This window comes from Lynx canadensis, chromosome B4 (genome assembly GCF_007474595.2).
Source record: "Lynx canadensis isolate LIC74 chromosome B4, mLynCan4.pri.v2, whole genome shotgun sequence".
In the NCBI taxonomy this organism is placed as follows: domain Eukaryota; kingdom Metazoa; phylum Chordata; class Mammalia; order Carnivora; family Felidae; genus Lynx; species Lynx canadensis.
In genome coordinates, this window is record NC_044309.1 from 10,397,886 (window position 1) to 10,424,648 (window position 26,763).

The 26,763-nt window shown below is 49.2% G+C and overlaps 1 protein-coding gene across 10 annotated transcripts in view; it reads left to right on the top strand.

The window, feature by feature from the left end:
• The window catches only part of CELF2 (CUGBP Elav-like family member 2), a 405,408-nt gene that overhangs the window by 305,572 nt on the left and 73,073 nt on the right, over positions 1-26,763 (top strand). For all 10 annotated transcript variants that reach the window (XM_030322970.1, XM_030322971.1, XM_030322973.1 and 7 more), the window contains 2 exons: positions 18,009-18,057; positions 26,176-26,310. In XM_030322970.1, coding sequence (XP_030178830.1) covers positions 18,009-18,057; positions 26,176-26,310 — 184 coding nt within the window. The remainder of the gene's footprint in view (positions 1-18,008; positions 18,058-26,175; positions 26,311-26,763) is intronic.

Here is a 26,763-nt window from a genome sequence, read left to right on the forward strand (position 1 = left end):
TGCTGCCCTTCAGATGACAGATGAGGAAGCAAAAGCCCAGAACAGTTCGGTGGCGAGGTCGGGATGGGACAGCAACATGTATCTGCTGACTCCCAGCCTCTTGGTCTTGTCAGCGTCTCAGGCCCCCGCGATTTCTGTACGAGATTATGCCAAACACGTCACTTAAAGAAGCAGCGGTTCAGGGCCCCTACGACCCATCTGTCGGTGACATTACACTGTGTGATGTGAGGCCACTGAGCGTGGTGATTCCTTTTCTCATTTCTACCCTCTGAGAAAAGACTCTGATAGTCATAATATTCTTCCTGGCCATTTACCTAAAATGACACAGGAACTAGACAAATTTTTTCAGAAGGGATGAAGAAAAAACCAAAGTGGTCCTAAGTTTGAGTCCATTTGCATCTAGAGCTAGTTCTGTGATTAGTAGCCCCCACTGGGGAGCTTTTGAAATGACACATGCCCAGGCCATGCCTCAGGCAGATTAAAGAAGAATCTCTCAGGGTATTTTTAAAGCTTTCCAGGTGATCCCAGTGTTCAGGTTCGAGAACCACTATTGGAGAATGACCGCCGTCAGCCCCAAGAGTAAGGTGGTGGCGATTAACCTGTTTCCTCCTGCTCATCTGGCTGTGCGGGAGCCCTCGCACCTGCTGATGACCCTCCCGCAAGTACAGGTAGCCTTGCTGTTCAGAGCCTGGTCCGCGGCTAGCAGCCCCAGAACCGTCAGGACTGTGTTCGTTGTGCTGACTCTCGGGCCTCTCCCTGTACCTGGATTTGCACCAGATCCCGGGGACTGTGTGTGCACAGCACAGTGCGATGGCCTGTGTGCTGGCGGGAACAGCCCTCACCAGTACCGCCATCCTGGGAATCGATCACAGTTCGCTTTAAAGACCACACTGACTGTGTGTGCACACCTACCTCCCGCAGCGGAATCGATAGGTTTCCTCGGTGCTCAAGAGGGCGGAGCTCCTCTGTCACTGCAGATGCTGCCACCCTCCCAGATTTCCTTGCAGACGTTCTAAAAGGGATCTGGGTGACCTGAGCATCTGGGACAGGTCGGGAAGGAGGTAAAGCTGCGAACGGTATATGAGGAGGTCTCTTGTTCGCCAGTATCTTTGTGTGGGCAACTGTGTGTTTTCCGTCCCATCAGCTCTCAAAGACCTGCCAGAAAATCTCACATGAGTGAGACTTACGTAGAATTAATATGTCCCGGGCTGTAAGAGGATGAATGGAGTTAGTGCTATTTTTAGCACAGTTTTTTTCTGGCCAGAATAAGCTAATTCTAGAGAGGAGCAATCTTCTGCCACACAGAGTTCATCTGTAATACTCGGCAGCCGGGTCCCACCTTGCAGAAACGGTGGGCGTGCGGAGTCCCTGCTGGTTCATCCTCCATGGACCTGCGCTTCCTTCCTAGGGAAGCAAAGCACTTCTTATCCTCTCCCTCTCCATAGCCACCGCTTGAGAGACTCTGGCTGACAAAGAAGATTGCACTGCCACAGGCATGCGAGGGTAGAATGCACTGCCTCCTGAGAAGAGGTACTTTATAAACACATATAATACGTGTGTTACTTTGGGAGGTCTAAGAAGAATGTCACCTGTCCTAAATAGTTGTGAGATTCCTCTGGAGTGGGTTCTGGCATTCCATCCCTACTTCTCGTGGATCGGGAGACGTGTTTCACGTGTTGGGTGGTTCACGATCACTTGAAATACAACAGGCACCCCAGGCAGCAGTCTCTAAGCACAGAGTCATTTGTTGCCACGAAAACACTAAAACCTACATGGCCACCGTTTGCCTGAGTCACACCGTTGTCTGTCAGACCAGCATCAAAGCGTGAGCTGCGGCTGGTTAACTGAGTAGGAAGCAGAAGGTGAACAGAGGAGCCAGCGGGGAAAGGAGGCCAAAGGGGCAGGACGAGAGATCAGTGCCCCGTCCCAGGAGGAGGACACATTCGGGGTGTAATACCTGCTGATGGTGGGTTAGATCTGCGTGGAATAGGGGACCAGGAAAGGCACACAGAAGGCAAGAGTAAAATTACCAGGCCTTCCCTGGAATTTACAAGCAGACACCCGTGTTTATTTCACTCAGCAGAACCGACTGGCTGACTCGTGAGGACGAGCCCGCGGCAGAGTGCATGCGGCCCCCAGGACTAAAACATCCTCAGCCTTGCTCTTTGCTGACGTCACCTCAAAGTCAGGCCACACCTCTCTCGCAGGCTTCTGTCAGCTCACGGTATAATCCCCAGCCCAGCCTCCACCTCTTGATGGGGGAGATCCTGAAATACACGTGAGGACAGGGCTGTATGTCAGGTGCTGTCCTTGGACTTCAAGTCGCCCTCCCCACTTCTGTATTTCACTGATTAGAGCTGAATTAATAGATTGGGGCTGCAAAGGAGCTTCTCCTTCCTAATTATGCATTTTTGGAGATGCACAAACGGTGCTTTTCCCTCACTGCGCCTCTGAGTCACATGTGCCAAGCCCCTCACCCTTGGTCTTGGGAAGAATCACGAGTCAGTGATTGCAGGCTGCCGTGACCGTGGTCAGCACATCAGCTCGTTAGTGGAAATGAGCTCTAGGCTCTCAACCCAGTTGACTAACCATGAAATCTCCTTACCGCTTGAAAAGGAGGGAGTGAGCCACGGCGAGGATGTTTCGGTCTGCGTGGCCATCTTTGGTAACGCCTCCTGAAGGCGCGTTGGTGATGTTGGCTAAGAAGACAGGTGTTGTGCTGGTTTTTAAGGGCACACCCATGTTCTTTTTCCATGTAATTCGCCTCACGGAAGGTAGCCACTCAGGTTCATGGGTGGGAAAAGGAAAATGGAAGAACACTTTACTTGCAAGGCAGGGCCTCTTGGGAGGCAGGTCTCTCAAAGGCATCTGTATACAGTGCCTGGTTCCCAAAATAGCCTCGTATGGACCATGACCTTCAGTCTCTTTGACAGCATTTGGTTGGACAGATGTCGTAGTTGGGATTCTTTGGGTGTGTTCGTAGGCATTTTATCTTGACTCTCTTCTCTAAACATGATATGCCCTTCAGTTTTATGGCAATGCGGACAATAAATATTTCCCATGGTAACTTTCAAAGACCTTAATGGGAAAACAAAAATTTAGCTTAGACTTTAACAAAATTCGAAATAATGAAAAAGAATAAATACACCAGCTGGCTAGGCATGGTGTTGATTTATGAAAGGGAAGGTTGGGTCTGGCCTAAAGCTTGAAATGCTGAAGACACTGGATTAAAGCAGAGCCAAGTGCAAAAGAGAACCTTTAAAGACATCTCAGGCCATAAGCCTTCCAGGCGCCTTCCTTACACAGCACAGTGACAGACAGTCGACTTTTCTCCCAATAAAAAGGAATGTGCTGTTTCTCATAAGGATGGCGGGCAGAGAACTAGGCCTTAACCACGGATGTGCCCCCCACCCCCGGGTTCTGTTTTTACCCCTTCGTTCTCACTGCACGATTTCTGTCAATCATCCTCCTGTCTTCCTCTGCCTCCTGGGACCTGCCGCCTCCCAAACCTTGATCTTGAAAGTCAGACTTCCCTGCCAGGCCCCAAACCTAGATGTCCGATAGCTGTTACTGCAAAGTTGCATGCAGTTGGTCCCCAGGCAGTTGCAATACTAAAGTCCTCTTCTGACCAGCACCCAGGCCCTCTTCAAGTATGGTTACCTGTCCACGTGGACGGGTGCACCACCCAAGACCAAAAGCCAGGAGTCATCCTCAACCTTTCCTTCTCCCCTACTGCCTCATCTCAGTACCCCATTTGTGATCAGTGAGGAAATCCTGCGTTCTCCCTTAGCATCTCTGGAATTCTGCCCTCTTTATCATTTGGGACTATGGTTGTCCCCACAGCTAGGAAAAGCACGGAAGGGGTTAGGAGATTTTTGAAGTTATCCCGGTCATAACTGCGATCTCACTCATCTCCCGGGTGCTCCCTTGAGTCGGAGAGGACGGAGTGGAATTAGGACCCTGGAATTGCACGCCACCCCCAGCACACTGCGGGAGGGTGTGAATATGGTTGTGTTGTGTCTTGTGGCAGAAAAGAATGGACACCTGCTGGGTCCTAAGGGTGAGACTCGACCTCCACGCTGTGTTCCTGACTTTCTCTCCAGCGTCTATGACATTCTTGCTCACACACTATAGTCCAGCCATAGGATCACACACAGGTGCTGTTTCACTTCTGTGAAGGTAGAATCGAATATTCCTTCATCTGAATCCACCGTAGTGGGGTGGTGATTTCATCCTGTCATGCTGAATTTTACTCCCCCCGGTTATTTACCTCTTAGTCTCTCCTGGATTAAGCTCCAAATGCCTCAAAGAGAGAGAAGGTTCTCAGAGCCCAGCCTCATACCATAGATGCTGCCCAGCAAATGTGTGTTGAATAAATGAGCTCTCAGGAAAAGCTTTTATTCATCGACACTCTCTGACTATAAAATATCTCGAGAGTTGTTTACAAACCGAGGGCGGGGGGTGCAAGAGGGAGATGGGAGAGTGTCCTCAGTACTTTGATTTTCCATTGCAGTCCTTTTAGTTAGGTTAGACCCCTACTCCACAAACTATAAGCACAAGGTGAGACAAAGCATGGGTGATCACAAAGCATTTTTCTACTCTAGTAACACCTGCGTCAATTAAGAAACTAAGACCTTACCAAGGCTTAAAGAGGTCAAGTGACTTGACCATAAGTACTGGGAGTTGGCAAAGCCAAGTCTCAAACCCAGACCTTGTGATTGTAAGTGTGATATTCTTTCCGCTACAGAACAAATAAAGCTGGCCAAATTTCCCAAGACCTCTTTCGTAGAAGAAACCATCAAAATAGATGAGCCACTGCAGATCAAGCATTGTCAATAAAGAGCTGTTACCTTATTCCCTTAATTTAAGACGTCTCCCATATTCATTTTTTTAATTTATTTTTTGAGAGAGAGACAGCATGAGTAGGGGAGGGGCAAAGAGCGAGGGGGAGAGAGAGAGAGAGAGAGAGAGAGAGAGAGAGAGAGAGAGAGAGAGAGAGAATATCCCAGGCAGGCTCCACACTGTCAGCACAGAGTCCAAGGGGCTCGAACTCATGAACAGTGAGATCCTGATTTGAGCCGACATCAAGAGTTGGACGCTTAACCGACTGAGCCACCCAGGCACCCTAAACGTCTCCCGTATTCTTAATGTATCCCCTATCTGAGTTTATCTCTGCCATTTGAATTTTGGTGACAGTGCTGTGTATATGAAGGCCTAAACCTGCATCCGATCTCTAGAAGACTGAGCTTCAGGGTAAGGGTATTTATAGAACAATTGAACCGTCATAATTTCCCTGAGCTCTGCCAACAAGTAATTTCCAAAGTTGGTAAACCATCTCACACATGAGAGTAGAAGGTAGAAATCAAAATGAGACAGTAAAATTAAACTCGAACTCATAAAGAATTAGCGGCACTGGAGGGGAGGTCTTCATTTGGCAAAATGTCAACCAAAGTTTAGTACTTTTGTGGAAAAGGAGATGAATAATAGAGTTGCTAAAAACAATATCAGATGTCTTGCTCAGATGTTTAATGGATTTGCATTTTAAACATGGCTAATATGAAATAGCCCTTAAGGCATATTTTTTTCAAACTTGCCGACTATTTTTAGTATAGGGAATAATTTTTTAGAAACCAGCTTCATTTGTTTAAAAAAAAAGGTACTTAATCATTTTTGCCTAAATATGATTAAGAGAGGAAAATTACACTAGTTATCTGCTCTCATTCGCTTAGTATAAATCCCAAAGGCCATGGAGGTAGCTAAATAAATAAATGGAGAAAGATCACTGCGCGAGGTATGGTATTTATTTGTCTGTTGTAAATGAAGTTGTCATTGCTAAGCCAATCAAACCATGCATTTTTTATGAGAGGTTGCAACTTGCAGAGATGGAAATGTTAGACACTAATTAATAAACGTGGCTGGCAAAGCAACTCAAACAAGTCAGGACTCTGACGCTAAGCTAGGGAAGGATCAGTAGAATACGAAATTCAGTGGGGCTTTTCCGTGGATTTGATGAGACGTCGGTACCCTGTCAGAAGGTTCAAGGGAAGATACGGTTGGCTTAAGTTTTCCAAGTTAGTTTTGAACCAGAGGTTTTAAAGATTTGCTTGATAGAGGGGTATCCTTGTGGGGGCTTTAGTCTGCCTTGAAGTTGAAAGGAAACCCGAGATTACTGGATAAAGCATCACTAATCTCAGCAGCGTTGAAGCCGCAGAGAGTGGGTGAAGGGAGTCCAGCACCGCACGTGGAACACCCATCGATTCCGTGCCTGGTGTGGAGGGTGGTTTTGCTTCGTGTCATCAAGTTCACGTGTAATTGAGCTCATACCCTGATAAATATTGCAGATGAATTGCTGGAAAGCTCTCCAAACCTTACAAAGGAGAAAAACCTACATGACTTGAACTCGGGGAGGTTTTCACAAGTCACCCGAAAAGAAAATAATGCAGTTCTGTTGCTGTGCAGTGTACGAGGTTGTATCCTATGAAATCGTCACCCTTCAGCTATTCACAATCTACAAAATGGGAATTTCACATGATTCAGCCTACTAGTATATAGGTGTTCCTATGTAACATATACAGCGGTTATATTAGTGAAGGAAGTACTGTGTTTATATGCGAGAAAGGTCGTTGTGCCTTTTTGTGGAGAAGCATATGGATGAGGTCCCAGCAAGAGGGAGTTGTCCAGTTTGACTAGAGTTGAAGACAAGTGTTGAGCAATCAGGAGAAAGAAGCCTGGAAAGGTAATTCGGGGTCAAAGCTTGGAGTTGCATGAAAGGCAGGCCAAGGAGCTGGAATTTAATTTGGCAGATCATGGAAAGTTTTGGGGCAAGGGACAGAAATTACTAGAGCAGAGTTTCAGGCAGATTAAAAAGGCAGCGGTGTATGAGATGCTTGGAGGGCAGGGACCAGAAGTAGAGAGGGGGCCACTTCCGGAATCTGAGGGACCAGGAATCAGGAGCTAACGAGGTAGCACCAGTGGAAACAGCAAGGGGTAGGGTAGAGAAGAAAAACTGAGCGGAAATTCTAAACTGGGAATTCAAGGGGAAGAAAAATCAGCAAATTTAGGGCCAAGCCAGAGCGTCAGTCGGGTGAGGGGCTGGGAAAACAGACCCGGCAGCTGTCTCTTCCAGCGTGCAGGTTTCCAGCTGGGGTTGGAAATTCAAGTGCAGGCTGGCAGGTTGCACCGTCCAAAGGGTGTTTCCGGGGATGCATCAGGGGTGTGGCTGAAAGCAGCTGAGTGAGAGGGTTCTGGGAAGCAGTACCAGGGATTGCCAGTAACTGGGTCGAGCCCCGGGCGGCAGGTGTGCTCCAGGCTTGGCCAGGACTGGGGGCTGGGTTTGCACAGTGAACAGGTGCACAAGGACCAGGTCAAGCAGCAGGCATCCCCACACAGAGTGAAGGTGAACAAGGGAGGCACAGCGATCCACTCCCCAGTGCACAGGGCCCAGCTCGTCCCCGTTCATGGGGTGATGACACGTGGGGAGTGGCGAATGACCTCAAAACAGCTGGTGTTGGGGACGGAGCCCCCATGAGCCTGGCAGGCTGGGTTCTCCTTTATCCCAAGGCTTTGACAGAGCCGAGCCCAAAGATGGCCATTACAGGCAGAGGCTAATGTCAAAAGGACAATTTATTTTTAAAGCAGACTCATTTGTCTTAAAATATGAGATTATGCTGAGTTTGTGGCATGTGGAGTCATAGTATTGGAAATATAAATGAACTACCCAGGTCATTAAACCACCCCTTAACGGTTGGCCTGGCCAGGCGTTATTATTTCAGTGTGTATTTTGCATGGCTCAGTTAGGCAGCATGTCTAATTTAGCATCTGGGTAACATCTGGAAGAATGACTCTCGGAGCATCCATCACTGGTTTTGGAAGACAATTCCACAATCAAAAAGAAATCATGATTAGAAAGGATATCTGTACATTTCCCATTTAGTAATAAGGGCAAATTATTACCTTTCTGCTAATTTTGGCTCATTAATCAGCGGTGATTGTACTCCCAGCTGTCACACAAAGTCCTCGTGCGGTCTTCTGTGGTTCTCGGGGCTGTCCCAAGTATCGCCTCAACAGCGCTGTAATCCTACAAGCCTTTTGTTACATTGAGTCTTCCCGTTTGCCTTTGTTTCTGAAACTTTTCATGCCCTCCAGTTTTCTCGTCATTAAAGCATATGGATCTCAAGAATCGAGACAAAAGTAAGGTGTGCCTGCAGCCTTACAGTTGTAATTCATTTTGCTGTACTTTTCACCAAATTTATTTGGGAGCTCAACTGATCGGATGAATTGCTTATTATATTCCAAAGATGCAGTGACCGAGACGTGAGGACTGAAATGTTATCAAAGAAAGGGCTTTCTGTTCACGAGAATGTTGCGAAACACAATAGCGGTGCCTCGTACAGAAATAACAGCTAATGAGGTACCAAAGTTGAAGGACTGGAGGGGTTACAAAGAGACCTAGATTAACCTCTCCAGGTAACGTAGTGTAAGAGCTCCGAGAAAAATCAAACTATGAAAAGGTGAACATTCTTCGTGAATAGCCATGCTCCAGAGAGCGTTACACTCCCGCGTTGGTGTAACAATTCTTTTTCATTCACGTGCCCTGCCTCCTACTTTGAGCCCATGCATTTTTCTTGTAATTTTAAGAATAAATAAAGCACAACGGAAGCTTGCGTTATTACTTAATCTGAAAACACAGAACCTAATCACAGCTAATGAGTATAATAAGTGCCGGGCTGTACCTCCTCTTGTTTGTATGTGTTATGTATGTCCAGAAGGTAACACTGGCTGAGTAACTGGGACGCCAAGTTACAGATGGGGTTGCGGAATGTTACTTGACAGCCAATTAGAGTAATCTGTCAGAAATGATGACTTAATCACCATAACAGACTCCACATTCCCTCCTAGAATTCCACCCAGGGTAATCTAATTTTCCCGCCATATTTTGTTTTATTGATTTTATTTAAAAAAATTTTTTTCCAGGACTAAATGGCTATATTGCTTGTTTTTCCCCCTCTGGTATAGCACACGATTGTAGGAGAAATGTAAGCCATTGTAGCTAAACGAGCTTCCCTCCAACTCAACGGGCCAAACGCAGATCTATAATTTGGGTTCTCTAGGTTTTTCTCCAACACTGGATTGTAAAAAAGCTGAGAGTTGAATGAACCTAGCTGCATACCTCCCAGGTGAGCAAGAGAAGCTGTTCCCTTCCAGTATGTTATCTTGCCTTTTGAATGGGGCCTTCCCCCCCCTCCACCCCTCCAGGGAAACCCTTACGCTTTGTAAAACCGTAATGGTAGTGGTGACTTCTTTCAGCGCCTAAGCACTCAGTGCTGTAAGCATTTCACGCGTATCAGTCATTGACTGTCAGGAAGAAATAGTTGTTTCCACTCTGAATTTTCTCCCCTGGTTGTGATTTGCCATGGGAAGAGAAAAGGTAACTTCGGTTTCCTTACTGTTACCATGTTCAAAACCACTCTTTTCCTTGGCTGAGATCACTTGTATAAAAACTGTGGTTAGCAAATATTGGTTGAAAGTTTTCCACGCACCTGCTTGTGTTAACCTGGCTGATGGGAATGCACAACAGCAATCTGGAGTAGCCCTGGGACTCCCAAGTGTAGACAAATCCTACGCACTCTCTTCCCACCAAGAAGTTCCATCTTCGGAGGGCAGTTATGCACTCTGTTTTCTCCAGGATTTCCAAAGCTTATTCAAATACACAGGCATCGTACAATCCAGTCAGTTAACAGAAAGTCAAATGCCAGGCTCTTCTGGTGTGAATGATGGCTTTTCCAACAATAAGTGGTCCACACTGCTAGGGCGCCTGGATGGCCCAGTCGGTTAAGGGTCCGACTTCAGCTCAGGCCATGATCTCACGGTTTGTGGGTAGGAGCCCTGCTGACAGCTCAGAGCCTGCTTCAGATTCTGTCCACCCCCCCCCGCACCTCCCCCATTTGTGCACACACTCTCTCCCTCAAAAATAAATAAACATTAAACAAAAAACCAAGTGGTCCACACAGACTGATTTTATGGATTCTAGTGTACTTTCTTGCCCCATCCGTTTGGAAGGAAAACGCAAAATGTAGGCTCAGTTAATGTCAGGGATTCAAAATTATTTTCCTGAGGATAACTGATAGCTAATCTTGTTCCTCATCAGTCCATTTATCATCGATGGAAGTGGGGAACGTTTCAGATAGCTTGGCCCATGGAACACGCCTCTGGGTCTGATTCTGTCATGTGTATCTTGTTGAGGAGGGGCTGACGAGGGGGTCGTGGAAGAATGAGCCCCGAACCCCTGGATTAGGATGCACAGCCCCTCCACAGTCAAATGGCACATTGGCCACGGTAGCACTTCCCCGCCGTGGCCACAAGGCTGCGGTTTTTTTCCCTCCATTACAGCCTTTGGGGTTGTCTTTCCTGCCCTTTTTCATGGTGAAAACACAGACAGTAATTGTTGTTCTGAAGCTCACTTAAAATGTTTTTATGGACGTGTGAAATACACATAGTCCCAGACATCTGTGCGCACGCACACACACACTGCACACATTCGCACACGATTCTAAGTGGGAAGAAATTTAGACAACCTTTGTGTTTAGTAAGGACAAGGGAAATTCTGGTGATTTTATTGGTTCTTAGAAACCCGAAATTCACTTGCAGAACAGGTGTCCGGTTATATGCTAGGGGAAGTATTGAGGAGTAGTCGGGGACTTAGGCTCCCGTGAGACAGTCCTGAGTCTGAATCCCTCCTCCACTACTGACTTGCTCTGTGGCTTGGCCCAGGTTACTTACGCCTCCCTCTCTCGCTCCCCTCTCCCCGCTGTCTCCCCGTATGGACCTGTCTCAGGGTTACTGGGACAGTTAAGGTATGTATGGAGCCTATACAACAACATTTGGCACAGGAATATTGAGAAGAAAAGATTTCCTCTGTTTCTTACAAAAATAGTTCCCCAAAATTGCCTGAATTCTCCACTTAACAGGTGTAGCTATGGGCTGGTTGTGGCTGATGCAACACGATTTGTGTCATCAATTTCTTGCAGAGGTGTCTGTCATACTGTTACTAAAGTTCTTACTCAGTGGGGATAAGTCCACATTCCTAAAGCTACCCTTGTTTCTCCCCACCCCCCTCACCCCGAGCGGAACCGTGACCGAAATGGCACAGTTAGCTGCTGCCCGGGGAGGTGGGCCAGCCTTCACGGCTTCGGGGCGCCTAACTGTCACAGAAGACCCTTAACCATACACACAGTCTAACATCTGGGGCCACGGCATGCCTCCAAGAGGAGGCAAATCTTTTAAAACTTATTTTTGCCGTTTATAAAGGCTTTTCGAGACAAATGCAGAAAGTACAGGTGCTATAGGTATTTCACGGCCTCCTGTACCGTGAGAGGGGAGGTACTCCACTTGAGCTGTATCGGCATTGCCACAGAGCGCGAGAGCTCTGCTTTGTCTTGAAGGGCCGGGATCCTGTCGTTTTCTCATTTGGTGCGTGGCTTTTGTGTGAAGTCACGTCTCCCCCCTCCCCTTTTCTTCCTTTAAATATTTTATGGGCAGTGAGCTTATAATATGTACTATCACGGCTGTTCCCTCAGGGGTCAGGACAGGCTTAATAATGAGATACAGGAGAGTGACTCTGTAAAGCCCACTTCAGGTTAAAAATGGCATGTTTTATTGAATCTCGTGTTAAAGGTGGTTAACTCATCAATCGGTGATGGCTGGGGTTAGACAAGTTTCTACACGAGTTCTGACTCTGTGCGGGAACCCAGCGTCTCTCTCCCCCAGGCCCTCCAGCTCCCAGACTCGGCCTGTGTTAAACATTGGCTGCTGCAACTCAGAAGCTCCCTGTGACTCATCACAGGACCAGGGCAGAGAGGTTTGGAGAAATCACGCCAGACTTCGGATATAATGGGAGCTCTAGAGATTGCGGCCCACGAATGCTAGTGCGCTCTGGCCCAGCCCATCTCTGCCACTGTGACATGGCAGGACCCTGTACGTGCAGGGACACCCCCCCTCCCCGCCCCGCCCTCCACCCTCCGCCCTTGGACTTGGCGTAATGGCTTTGCTCCAACGTTGTGTCCTCATTATCATTTTCATGAGCCACAGCTGGGCACTCCTGTGACGATTTGAAGGTCAGCACATTCAGGAGTGAGGATCGTCGGGCCCTATCAAGAGATCTGCAATTCTGAAGACCGGGGGTTGGGAAACCCAGTTCTGGGGCCCTTTGTGTATGTGGGGGGATGAGAGGAGGAAGGGCCACGTGCTGCTCCCTCATTAGGATGTGGGATAAAGGGGGAGGCTTTAGATCGCAAGGCTGGCGTGCCCCAACGCCGACCCACAGCTTCCCAGGAGAGTTGCAGGTGTGGGATAGCAGCTGTCCCTGAGTCAGAGGGGAGCAGGCTCTGGGTTGCTGTTGACGCCATTGCTCAGATCGGGCATGAGATTCAGTCCTGAACCTCAAGAGGCTCCAACTCCCTGGAAGCCTGATCAGGTCCCCAAGAAATGGACGCCCCTGAACTGCAGTAACTGTCTTCTTCTCTGGGAGTCTCCACCTTCCGTAAGTGGGATGGAACGCCAAATCCGCAGATGTAACCGAAATTGACCAATTTCTGAGAAACCTGCTTGGCTCCGGTCCCTGGCCCCTGCCAGGAGGGAAGGAGCTCTTAAAATTTCCCCTTTTGTTGGATTCATTTGTTTTTAAACAAACAGGGCTAGATAGGGACCAAGAAGTTGACCGGCACCTTGATGTGTCACTTGAGGCAAATGTTGTTCTACAATAAAATGAAAAATTCATGTGCAAAGAAGTCTTCAAGGAAATAGATTTGGAAGTCTTTCTTCATAGAAATGCAAACTTGATGAAATTTGTTAAGTCACATTCACTGCCATGAACAGGATCCATTTCCAAAACGATTGATCTTGGCATTTCCCCGGGACAAGCGCTCTGCCAACAGGGAGCCCTGTCGTTAGGTTTGCTCCAAGGACAGCCGGCTTGAACATCAATAATAGACTCACTACTCCTGTTTCCCTCCTGCCTGGGGAAAACCGCCCTGTGGATGTCACAGGCTGGTGTTTATGACATTCGTGGACTCCTCCAACAGTGTAGACACATCATGACAGTACAGACCACTCAAGACTTTTTCAAACACAGCTGACCCTGGATGCTTAGGGAGATGCGGATTCAACTTCATTAGTGCATGTCTCTTAGGAGACTCCTTGCAAAAATTCTTGAAGATCACCCTCCCCTAGGGAACTAGCCTCAGCCTTAACTCTGAGATGGCCTTGCGACAGGTGAGGTGTTAGGAAACTGGAAGAGGGACTGCCAGGTCCCCCGGCCCTTGCTCTGGTCCGCTGCTGTCACCTGGGACCTCCAGATACAGACACAGCACGGGCTCCCCGCCCCATCCAGCTCTGGGGGTGGTCCAGCCAGCTTCCCCAGAGTCTAGAGCTAAAAGCAGCAGTTCGGACACCCTGGAGTTCATCTCTAGTTTTCGTGGAGGCGGTCAGGGTGTGGTTGTTGCTGGCCACCCATCCGGCTCCCAGTTTTAACTCAGGCTTGAGTAGATCTGCGTTGTTTTCATCTTGAAATTCTCCAGTCTATGAGCACGTCCCTCACTATCAGTCTTGTGCTTTAGGTATTCCGTATTTGGTGAATGATCGTCAGTGACTTCTCTTGCTTCCTGTGTCGGTGAGAAGGTCGTCACATCATTCTTCAGTAGCACATGGCCTCTTCCTTACTCTGTGCCTTGGAACGTGTCCTCTACTCTGAAATGTCCTTCCCTCAGGCCCTGGTTAGCGTTAGGATTCCTTCAGGATTGAACTCAAACACCGCTCCAGCTGAGACGCCTTCTCCGGCTTGCCCTCCCTTCGTCTGTACTGGCCACCTCTCGGTCCTGACGCTGCGTGTCTCAGCACAGCACATGGCACCGGTGTGTCCCTCGCAACCCTCCTATTACAAGCTCCACTGGGACCAGACTCTTGCATTGTGTGTTCCTAGCGTGTAACTAATAGGGCATCTGGAAAACACAGACATAGGTGAATGAATGCTTGGTCCTGGTCATACCGGGTCAAATCTTTGAAAGCATTTCCTATTACAGGAAAGGAATCCCTTTATTACACCTTGAAACTCAACACAGGAATGCCTTCTCCTTTCCAGTAATTTCCCTGTTCCACTCAACAAACCTCCCCAAGTTCTTAAGAATCATGAGATTTTGAGGCAGTAAAACAACATTATGAGAACAACTCCTACAAACCTTTTTTTTGTTTGTCTTCCTTGACATTTACGTCCCATATCTGATCAGAAATTTGTAACTCAAACGAACTGTTTGTGATGATGAGCCATTCTTAACATAGGACTGATGGAACACCTCTCTCCCCGAAGGTCACAGTGCTGTGCACACATGATCTGAGCAGTCCAGAATACACACGAAGGAGGGTGACCACCTGTTCAGAATTTGCCGTGCTCTGACCATCCAACTACGTGAAGTTGACTTTTTGCCTCTCTGGGCCCTGGAAAGACCAGAACCGAGTTCAGGTCTGCAGTGGCAGTAGCTATGTTCTGACCGCCACTGTTACATTCCAGAACCTTCTGGGTAGTGTCAGGTCAGAAACGGAGCTAATTCAGCAGCGGCAGGAAAGCGAGAGTCAAGTCTTAGAGTAATGCCTGTCATAAAGCTACATGAAGTGGCCTGGTGGGGGGGGGGGGGTGCGCGCAGACTTGACAGGTTATTACAGCGGCTTTGGTGGGCAGGGCCTGTAGTCCTTCATCGTAGTCTCGTAAGTCCAGGCCCCACGTTGGACATTTTGTGGAGAAGCGGTGTGATCTGGGGGAATCGGCTCTGGATTAAAAAGAGACAGCTTAGGTTGTTTGATCGCAAAAATTGTGTCCTTAGTGAAGTCCTTATTCCCTTCAGACCGATAAATGGAGAGCATTGGACTGAATGCTCCCTGGGCCTCTTACCGCCTTAGAGTAGAAGGCTTTCTTGCAGAATGAAAGCTTCCAGAACTCCCGCACTTCAGAGGTCGGTCTCACCGCCTGCAGCGCTCCGTCTGGGCTCCTGTTCTCAGGTTGACCACCGTTTATTCTTCTTCATACGTGTCCGTACCAAACACCGTGATGGATCGTAAGCTTGCTGCGGGCAGAAGGCCATTCGTTCGCGTTTGTGTCCGTACGTGGTGACGGCACACATACCCCTCTCCTTGCCTTGACCTGTGACTCTCCTCTGAGTCTTCTCTGCACTTTGACCTGTACGTCTTTGCTGTCTGGGGAAGACGGACTCCACCTCCCCACCTCTGGCCCTGACTCCACGGAGCTTTTTATATTCCCACCCACCCTGGCGGCTCATCTTGAGAAAGCCACGTACATTTCTCCTGTCTCCTGCTGCTGTCCCCCCTGTCACGCCCCCGCCGCCCACAGTGTGGCATTCTGGCCCCACCGCCCCACAAAAACTGCTTTGGAGAAATTTCCAGAATATCTTATTGTCGAATCCAGAAGGATCCTGGGGCGTTTTCATCGTCGCGGCTAGAAGTGCCTTGTTCTTCAAGCTCTCCCATGAGGCCCTGCCTCTGACCGCCCTCTGCCCTGTCCCTCTTAGATTCCTCTTTCTTGCTATTCTCTGTGGTGCTCTCCTGGGCTCTTGGCTCTTTCCGCTTAAATCCCCTCCTGGACAGTTCCATGCATGCCTGTGGCTCCCGCTGCGGGGAGCACCCCCCAGAGCTGTCGCTGCAGCCTGAAAACTACTCCTGCAACTGCTCTCCAGCCCCAGTCACGTTGAGTGGGGCGTGTCCAGACCTGGGCTCATCAGTCTCCCCCCACATCGCTTTCTCCTGTTTCTTCTACTGGGGCCCTGATCCCACAATGGCGGTCTCTCCCCCTCACCCCCACAACCAGCCAGTTGCCTCTGAGGTTTAGGCCTTCGGCAGTTTCACACGGACGTTTGCAGTAGCCTCTTAGCTGTCTCCCTCCATATTAGCCAGAAAGGACTTTTCTAGAATTCAGATTTGACCTTGTGGCCCTTGCTACTCGAATCTTCTGTGCCTGACTTGACTGTTAGACACAACTTCTGTTCCTTAGCCTGCAGGATCGTCTGAGACCCGGGCGCCCGCTGCGTCCACAGCTCCCCTGGTGTCCTTCCCCCCACGTGTGCTGGCCTTCTTGCCAGGGACAGCTGTGTTCCTTCTCACCACTGGGCCTGGCCCAGGACACTCTGTCGTTCGGATAGCGTTTCTCCCTGTCCTGCCAGCAAGTCCAGCTTGGCCTTTAGGACTCGAACCACTTGCCCCCTTTGCTAAGAAGCCTTCGCCTTGCTGCCCGGGCAGAAGGAGGTGCCTGCTCTGCCCGGGCCCTGCCGCACCCTGTCCTCGTGTCTGCCATGGCACTTGACGTGCTTGAGGGGCTGTTTACAGGTCAGCCCCCCCCCCATACACAGTGAGCCCCCGAAGCGTCAGAGCTTCTTCACTTGGCCTTGTTCCCCAGCTCTTCGCCCAGAGCCTGGCACACATTGGGAGCTTCACATGCCGCTCAGGGACTCGGCCCGTCTTCCCCAGGCATCACCTATAGGGGAGAGCCCACACTCCTAGCCCAGCCCGGGGCTTTGCACCGTTCACTTCTGCCTGCTTTTTGAGGGACGTGTTCCAGGCTTTTCCAAAAAAGACTGGTCTGCTTCCTGACCCCCGAACATCCCGCTCTCTTCCTGGTCTCTCCTTCACAAATTGAATATGTTAATGGAGTGGAGACCCGAGTAGACCCCACACGTCAGGGTCTACGTTCAGGGAGTAAGAGCGCCTTGCCTTTTAGAATAAACGGAGCAGCTCTGCATTATGTAGCCTCTTGTCCCCTGATAGCACTCCCTCATCCCTCTTGTGAAGACCCTGGCAGGCGTCAGCTGCACGTGGGCCAGCCTGCCTGATGATAATTGCCCGTCATTTAAGGGCCAGAGCCAAGTACCATTCCCCTCTCCTTTAAATTAGATAAAACCCAGGGCTGTGGCTTGCAAGTGATGGAAGTCCACTGGGCGAGTTAAAGGTTCAGAGAGAACGGGACCCATTATAATGAGAGCATTTGCACGGCCAGTGATTCCATCGACACTGTGGCTCCGAGGTTCCTTGGGGTATGCTGAAATACGAAGCCAGAGGACCTTTGAAAGTGGTTGGAGGAATTTATTTTAATTGGAAATGGTGGTAGCGTTCTTGCGCTTGGAGTGAACTCTATGGACCACGCACGGGGGTGAGACGGGCTTTGTGTAAAGAGCCACAGAGGAGCTCAGGACCTTGGCCCCACGATGTCTCTCTCGGGTTCCTTCCGCTCCTGCACGCCTACAGAGGGGACAGGATCGTGAGATCTGTGCCTCCCGCCCTCCCTCCCCAGTTCCCTTCTCCTCCTTCCTTTCCTGGGTCCGCATTCCTATTTCATACTCTGTATTTAATAAAAATTACATAATGGTGCCTAAGTCAATCTAGATGAGAGGCCTTCAAATGACAATGAGATCTAGGGAAAATCCATCAGAATGGCCCCAGGAAAAACGAAGACAGTCTTGTGTTTAGATTTGTAAGAGTTACAAAGTAACTATAGATCATTTTTCTCAGCAGGTCCCGTGCCCTCTTAACTAAGCCCTTCACGTGCGTTTCCTTGTTTCATACTCAGCGTTCACAGATAAGGAAACTGAGGCTCAGAGAAGTTGAGACACTTGCCCAAGATCAGTGGTGATGATGATTGGCAGAGCGAGAATTACCTACAAGATACAGGCAGAAACTCTTTACCAAATGGCAAACCAGGTGTAAACTGCAGTCTGACTGCAAAGCCCAACCTTTTAAATACTGTGCCGTGATGCCCAGTGACTCCAAAGAATCCTGTTCCTGAATGTAACTGCAGGCTTGCCTCCTAACGGCGCTGCTGTTCATGGAGAGAGATCCTGTTTTTGTTTCTGTGTCCTCATGACAGTATCCGTGCTCAAGTTGAACAGCGTGGGATTTCTAAGGCCGTTCATACACTTGTTCAATCTGCCTTTACTTTCTCACTTTTGTATTTTTAGATGCATCATCCCATTCAGATGAAACCTGCCGATAGTGAAAAGTCAAACGGTAGGTGGTGACCAACTGTCTCTTTTAATACTGTTTCTTTCAATTAAGAAGTCAGGTGGGGGAGGGAGGCGGCGGCCCCACTTGCTTCGGCTCTGGGAGGGGAGGGGAGAGCTGCTGCAGGGAACTTGCCCTGCGGGTGTCTTAGCTGGAGAACCTCGGGAGCCGCTCCCCTGCCTCAGTTCACCTCTGGTGTCAAGATCTGTGAAGACGTTACAAGAAGTGGTTTTCGGGGTCCCTCCGTTTGAGGCTTGCTTCGTGTGGTGGCTCTGTGGCCTTTGCATCTTGTTGATCTCCTGGCACAGAGCAACCCAGGACACCCGATGGGGAGGAGGGACCTCACAGTGTGTGGAGCAGATGAGTTGGAAAGGGCTCACCCGCTGAGGATCGGGCCGGCTGTCTCTTTTCTCCCTCTGGCGTGTTCCTCAATGGCACTCTTTTCTCTCAGTTGTACCGATGCATTTGCATCCGAATTCATTCAGAATTCAGTGGGCTGATTAAATAAACGGATGCTCGGTACTAAAATATGCATGTGATGAGGTCCGGGAAGTAATTGAGATTTAGCTCTCCGACACAGGGGAGGGCTGATAGCCACATTTCGCTCTCATAAGTTTCTGCTTCCGTTTACACCCGCCTCTGTCCCGGTTTTGTTCTTTGACTTTCCTGAAGTGTATGTTGAAGGAACCCTCTACCTTCTCAGACCTGGGCGCAGCTCTGCCCCACAAGACTGACACAATCATCACTGTTTGCCTCCACGAGCAGGTCTGCACCTCATTAATTAGTAATCAGGGCAGAAGCCTTGCGCTTGGAGAGCTGCATATCTGCAAATGTAAATGATGATTGGGGTCTAAGGCTCTCCTCAAGGTACTTGGGGGTTTTTTTGATTTTTTTTTTTTTTTGGTTTTTTTTTTTTTTGGCTGATTGTAGTGCATCCCATTTTCTGGCTTCTTCACAGATGAGGTAGGAAGTTTTGAAGAAAAGGCCAGGTGGGAGCGTGGCCTTAGTAGCACCCAGTTTGTCTGTAAGGGAGTAGGCTTCTGCGCCCTGCCCACTGCCTTCTCACCTGCCGCACCCCTGCCCCAGGGTCTCTTCCCATCCCCTACCCCTACTACCTTAACCACGAACACGGCATCCAGCGTCAGAGGGTCTGAAGTCCCCCGGGGCCTCAGGCAGGTCTCTTGGGTCCTTTATTCAGCAGTTACTCATTGGTGACCGCTGTGCACCAGGGGCGTTGCCAGGGGCTGGGGCTGCTGCAGTGAATCTGAAGACGACGGCTACGGAGACACTGACCTGACCCTTGGAACTTCCCGACCTTCAGTCTGCTGATCCGGTGGTCACTTAAAGACCGAACTTTAATCTCCTCGTTCATGAAATGGGAATAAATGTAGCTGCCTCGTGTAGGTTGGCTTTTTTTTTTTTTTTTAGATTCATATAGGATCTTCACAACAGTGCTTTGCAAAGGATAGAGCACCACTTCTATAAAATGCAGATTATCGTTATGACCCAGATTTTTCCACGGCCTCAGAGAGCTCTGCACTGAGAGTGTCTACAGGAAGGAGGCCAGGTACCCATGCCGGTTCCTGAGCCTTTTTGCTCCAGAAGTACCCACTTACAGTCTGGTCTGTTCTATTCCTCGTGGAGAGAGGACTCATGTATTTGGGATGAACGCTGCCCGTGAAGGTCATCTTGGAGCTTCTGGCCACCTAGAGATGCTCTCTTTCCTTTGGACTCCTAATTCTCTCAACTGTGTCAGGACAAGGGCCACGGAGGAACGTTTGTCTTATTTCTGAACCTTAAGTCGCGGTTGTTAAAACAAGATGAATTGGAGAATTGAATTGGAAATATTTGACCTGAAATACCCAAGTAGTAGGGGGACCACGAAAAGGTTTCTTCTTTAGCATTTGCTGCTGTGTGGGCACAGACCTGACTTAGAGAATCCATCCCGTAGGCTGGCCACCTGGAGGTCTCCAGAGTGTTGGTCGCCCTTGTTTCCAGTGGCAGCTCTGGACACTGAGGGTGATCTTTGCTCTGGGTCTAGAACCACAGCAACAGAGTGGATGTGCCATTGGCGAGCCCAGCAGGGCACGATCTCAGGTGCCAAGCAGGATTAGACACCGTTTTACTAAGATGAGAGCATCCCTAAAAATGCCATTGTCCAAGAAGCAACTCAGGGTGGCAGTTAAAAGCTCTCTGGGGGAGTCCAGACTTGACCCCTGACCCTGCATACATTAGCTGTGTCCGTGGGCATGTCCCGTGACCTCAGCCGACCCCGTATCTCCAGCTGTAAGAGGAGGCTACCGTGGTCTGCAGTCTGAACACTTCCTGTGTGGCCCACCTCACAGGGTTGTTCAAGGAGCACATACGTTAACATCTACAAAGAACTTAGCATAATACCTGCCAAGGTATTCACTCTGTCGTCGGCGCACTTGTGGCCTCCCGAGGCAGCCGGTTTAGTGCGTTCTGAGCAGCAGAGGCCGGCACTTCCAGCCTTGGGTTTTCATACCAAAGCACAGATCTGTATACACAAGGGAAAATTCACTCCCACATACCTTCTCGTTGGGCCAGCTCCTCCTCTGCTTTGTAGATTGACCTTCATTTTCTGAGTTCTCAGGAAAAAAAAAAAGTCAAAAAATATAAGTGGACTGAAGCAGCTCCTTTTAAATCATGTGTCTTTATGGAGGTGCAAAGTCTGTGCCTCACCTTGCATAGACTGAACCGGCTTCAGGGTTCTCCTTGGACCTGATTGAGGAGTCAGGAGAAATGTATCATTTTCGGAAGCAAGTGATAAAAGCCACAAGCCCTTTCTGATTGCACATGGCAGTTTTGACAGGTAAGCATAGTTTCCAAAGCTCCTAGAGCACAAAGATTTCTTTGGCTCAGATGCTCTCAGTAGTTGTGAAAGAAGAATAACGAGGTCTAATTGCACCTTTATTGAGTTTGCTGACATTTATGGATTGCACAAAGGACTCATCACAGTTAGACGGTTACCGTCTTCATTATCAGTATGTTCGGCTTTCGGAAACTTTGTATTTGCTCAGCAAGAAAGGGCTGCTAATCACAGATTAATTAGTGATGGACAAATGAATTCCAGAAAGCAATCACTCTTTGAAGCCTTTGTCCATCTAGAGATTCTGACAAAGGGAACTGCCATGGTGAGCCCAGAAATGTTAGGCTGCTCATAGATCTGCCCTGCCCTTCGGTATTTTGCCGACCAAACGGGCTTTCCAAATCTCCAGGCTTCCTATAGCCTGCCCTCTTAATTGGCTCTGATTTAAGCTGCAGCCTCTAGCACATTTCTGCAAACTCACAGCATTATACTTCTGCCCTGGTGTTTCTAACTGTGCCAGGTGTCAAAAAAAAAAAAATCCATTCCGGATCAGCAGTAAAATATTGGGGCCTTTAAGAAGAACACACGCATTGAATAAATACCCCGATTTCCACAGAATCCAAGTTGTCTTGTTTTTCCATTGCATCCGGTTGAGTCATGGCAGGGGAAGAGGCTTGAGGAGGTGTGGATTCCAGGTCACAGCTTACCCTGGCACAGACACAGTTACTTACAGTCTTTCATTCTGTCTACCTTGAGAGGGCCGCTTTTCCAGCTCTCTTTGCGATGCAGAAAAAGGTACCAGCTGCGCACAATTCAAAAGTAAGTGCAGTTGCGAGATCTGAAGTTTGTCCAGCAGTAAGTGCTAAGGAAAGCGTAGAGGTTGCTTTGGTTCTGTGCTGGGGGTCTCAGCGACCAACCAGCGTTCACTCTTCTGTCATGCTCCTGGTTGAGAGGGGTTTGTTTTGTTTTGTTTCTTTCTTTTTTCACTCTGTGGACAGAGCATAAATTTATTCTGCTTTAACCTTAACTCCAACCTCCCAACTTGTCAGGGGTCCTTAAACCTCACATCCAGAAATGCGACGTCAGCCCTTTCTCTTTTCTCAAGGCCTCCGAAAACCCCTGGTGTCCCTGTGTCAAGTTCAGAGCTCTCAGGGTCAAGATAACTAAATGTTGTCTGGGAGGTGCAGGCCCGCAAGCCTCCAGTGAAAATGAGATTCACAGGGTGTTCCCATCCGGTCACTCTCTGACTCACTGGAAGAGGAAGAAATAATTTTGAAATTCAAAGCAGAGAGACTCACGGATTTGGAGGCAGTAATTAAATGCCATATGTTAGCACTAACACATTGAAAAGTTGTTAATTAATTCAGGCCGCCCTGAATCCAGGTGTGACTTTGACAGAGTATACACCGGGGTGTTAGCGCAGACTTACAATTAGGGATTTTTTTTTAAATGAAAGTTTCTATTCCCCAAACTGAAAAATCCCCCCTTAAAAACTTAAAATATTAACCCTCTCTCCTACCACCGGAGGAGAACTTGCAACGGTTGCCGGTATGGAACACCTTTTCGGCTCTGTGGTTGTTAGTGATGGCACTTACCCCACACCTGCACAGAGTTCTCTACACAAAGTATCTGCCTTTACTCATTCATGGGTTATCCTGAAGGAAAGTAGACTTTCCTCCTGGAAGGCAGAGACCTTTCCTTTTCATTCTTTTTTTTTTTTTTTTTTTTTTTTTTTAATTTCCGTAAGGCACTTAACACAATGCTATAAACACAGTAGGTATATTTCAGCAATCTGCATTCCCGGGGATAGAACACAGACACTGACTGCCTAGGAGTGCTGACGAAAAGCCCCACCAAGAAAGTCATCAGAAATTGATGAAAAAAGTTAAGTGAAATGGTAACATAATTATGTTTATGTAAAATGGTGACAGAGCTGTTTAGGGGTCCTCCGAGTGGGAATCCCAAGAATGAGTCTTACAAATAAATTTCCACTGGGAAAACTTGAAGGAGGTTAAAGCCGGCACTGGGTAGTTATCCCCATTCGCCACTAAAGCACAGGGAGCCCTCTGCTAGAAACCACAGAGGACTTCCGCTAACACGACTGTGAACATCCGGCGTCTCTGACGCGGCGCATGCGCAGGAGGAAATCCGCTTTTTGGAAAGCCTGTGGATCGTGTAGGTTTCCACTTTATTTCCTCAGCGGCTGCTCGTTACTGGAGAAAGAGTTTGCCTCCGTCACCCTGCCCACATTTGGCCTGTCGTGATGCCTGGGAAGCCGGGGCTTGTTGACTGGTGATTTCCAGCAGTTCGTACTCTTCATCTTGGGTTAAAAATTATTTTTTAGGTTAGTCACGAGTTGCCCGTTTAGTGGGCTCCGGCATCACCCCGAAGCTCAAAACCGGCAACATGCGTCAGCTGCGTACCACCGTGATAGGTTTACCAGTGAAACCAGGGACTCACTGGGGATTTGTCATTGGCTTTTGTTGGAAAGAACTAAAGCTGGATTCTTCAGGATAAGAAGAAATTCGACAGGATTTGTTTTTTGAGTTGTGTTTTGTTTTTTTTTTTAACTCTCAAGAAGCTATCAGCCATAGCTTCCTCAAGTAGGAGTCCCAGAGTTGGGGGGGTGGGGGGTGGGGGGGAGGTTAAGGCTGCGACTGGAAGAGTTTCCCACTGCCAGCTCTGCCAGGCTTCAGTCCGGTCCTGCCCATCGCGGGGATGCCTCGTTCCCTTGGGGCCACCGTGTACTCCTGGTCACCCTGGTGTTGGTGAGCACGGATGCTTAACTCACTTGCACCGCTTCCCAGTACCGCACTGGTGGCTCACCTGCTCCGACGGAAGAGAGAAGAGCTTCTGAGGCGTGAAATCGTTCATCTGCAGGAGGGAAGTCAGTGACGCCATTGCCCACGTCCACCTTGCTGAGGCTCAACGCAGGCAGCGGCCGTGGACCGAGTTTTCCTTCCCTCATACCTTGAGCCACCCTGCAGAAGCCGCCGGAATTGCTGCCCCCATCCTTCCACCAGGCTCTCCCCAGGCTCTTTAAAGTCCACCTTAAATGCCACGTTCTCCGCCCGTCAAACCTTTCTCGAGCTCTTGGCGCACGCTCCGCAGCTCACAGTCCCGTGGCATCGTGGTCTCCGCTGGCGTCCCTCGGAGCCCTTGTTTTCCTGCCGGGTCTCAGGAGCTGCCAAGTGCAGAGGGTGGCTGGCAGGTGGGATCCTGGGCTCTGGCGTTCTTCTGCCCCAAACACGCAGCTGGGCCGCCTTCTCTCTGTTACCGAGGAGAGACAGCGAGGAAAGAGAAGACTTTAAACCTCATTCTGTGGGTGACAAGACTGAGGTCCACAGAAGTCCACTCGCTCCCTCCCCAAGGTCACGCATCAGCGTAACGGCAGCGCTGGGACCAGGCGAGTCTCCCGCCCCCGGCCCACGCTCCTCTGGAGGCCACCTCACCCTCCTCTGCTCTCGTAGGGAAGGGCTGGGAGTAGGGCATCAGGTGCGGCCCCGGGCAGGTTCCTTCACTGCCCCGCTTCAGAGCCAACTAGAACCACGTCTTTCGTGTCTTCCTTCCGGTCTGGACTCTGTGGGGAGAGCGTTTAGCTGCCTCCCTGAGGCCCCTCGGAGCTGCTCCGTCCAATATAGTGTCACATGTGGCTTTTTAAAATTAGATTAAAATTAAGTCACAGTAACAGTTCAGTTCCGCAGTCACGCTAGCCAGGTTCCAGGTGCTCACATGGCTTTAGCTACTGCAGCAGACATCCGAGACGGAGCGGTTCCCTTCCTGGCGGGTCCTCCCAGGCTGTCTGCTCCAGAGCAAACCTCCCCCTGTGTCATGATGCTCCAGCATCACCAGCGGCTCTCTCCCAGCTACCCGGGCGCCCCGGGCCGGCTTGACTCAGGCACCAAAAGCACCTGGCCCTGGAAATTCTATAACACAGTCTTGTCGGTTAAGTGGAAATGAGACACTGACTCTCCAGGGAAAGAATAACCGAGAGATAAAAGCCAGTTAGATGGCAGTGATGAGGTTATGGTACAGCTACGACAGCAAGGGTTCCTACACAGGGATGGGTAGCAGGGTCCCTCCCGAAGCCAGGACTGCCTCTCAGGTGCTGGTGCAGCTGGTTGTCCTTTCTTTAAATTTCAAGAAATGGGTTAAAATGCAACATGGGAAATAAAACTCCCCATGGGCATCTAGGATGGGTTTTTTGTTTTGTTTTGTTTTGTTTTCATTGTAAAATGGAGGCAGGGGAATGTTTGGTTTTTTTGTTTTTTGTTTTTTGTCTTTTCTCTTTCCTAAAGAGGACTGCAAACACTGTCCTGAAATCAGTTATAATTGTGCCTTTGAGGCTAAACGTAGGCCAGTTATCCTGAGCACAAGCTTGTAGATTTTGAGGAAAATCTCCCAGGTCATCAGAGGTAAACCTTCCCTAGTCTGTACCTCCTGGCAGGTTCCAGGATGGAATTGGTTTCTTGTTGTCATGATACCCAAAATGTATTTTTGCTCATCAAGAGTCCTGCCTCTGGGTGTGTAGAACAGTATTATTCCCTCCTTGTTCTCTTTTGTTACGGGTTCCCGATGGGGTCATCCTGGTGCGATCCTCAGGTAGCCCCAGTCCCATTCTTTCCTTGGAATTGCCGTCCTCTTCACTTGCAAACCCTGTGTTGTCCTGGTTGAGCTGCACAGCCAGTGCAACGGACAGACGGACAGACAGACAGCCATGGAAGGTCTTTCCTGGCTCTCCAGAGAGATGAGCATCTCTCTTAATGGATCCAAAGCTATTTGAAGTTGGGGGAGAAGGTTTTCCCCACTGAATGCTTTATTAAAAGTTCTGTTTCCTATCCCACTCCCTCTGTTCCTTTCTTTCCCTGACCTTTTTCTTTCTCTGCCATTCTTTAAGTTAAAAGAATATCTACAAAAAAAAATGTTTTTAACCTGTATTCTAAAGTATCTCTATGGAATGGTAGTATTTTAGCAACTCCACGGAGCTTGAACAAATTAGGGAAAACCGAGTTTCCAAACAGTGTTGGGAAGAGAGGACCTCACAGTGTTCCGTGTCCTCTGAAGATGTCACGTTGGTAAGAACATGCGCCAGAAAGAGGCAGTGTTCAGGAAGGGAGAGTAGAGGCAGGACGGGGTGGGGTGGAGAAGGAAGGCAGCCTGGAAGTCGAAAGAGCTGGCCTTCGGCCCACGCTGGGTCTCACATGGCTGGGACCCGGTTTGATGTGGTAGTGAAGCCGTGATGACAAGAAACGGGATAAAATGGCCTTTGCTCATTCATTATTTTTATCTCCTAGCCGTGGAAGACCGAAAATTGTTCATAGGAATGGTTTCGAAGAAATGTAATGAGAATGATATCAGGGTGATGTTTTCTCCATTTGGCCAGATAGAAGAATGCCGGATTCTCCGGGGACCCGACGGGCTGAGTCGAGGTGAGTGTGCTGTCTGCAAAGTCTCTTCCCTCAAGTGCTAATTGGAACTCTGTGTCACCATCAAGGTAGATGTAGCCACCGCACACAGCAAGAGGTCACCCTGTAATGTGTCCCGTGTGATCAAGTTGTCCAACCTGAACTTTTCACCGTAGTCGAAGTGATCACCTTGTATTTCTCAGGTCGACAAGGTCTCGATGCCAACTTATTAGCTCAGGCTGTCCCGGCCAGCCCGGAGGCCGACAGGCTGTCCTGTCGTTCACATCCCTTTCCATCTCACACTGAAGTAGATGTTGGCGGGTGAGGGAGAGATGGGGAGGAGGAGAGAGAATATTTGTTGTTTTCATCCGAGTCTCCAGCTTTCTGCCCATGCCCGAGAGAAATGGGGAGGGAACAGGCCGCTTGACGGCGATAGAAACCGAGGAGAAACATCAGTGGTCCCCCGTAGCACAGAGC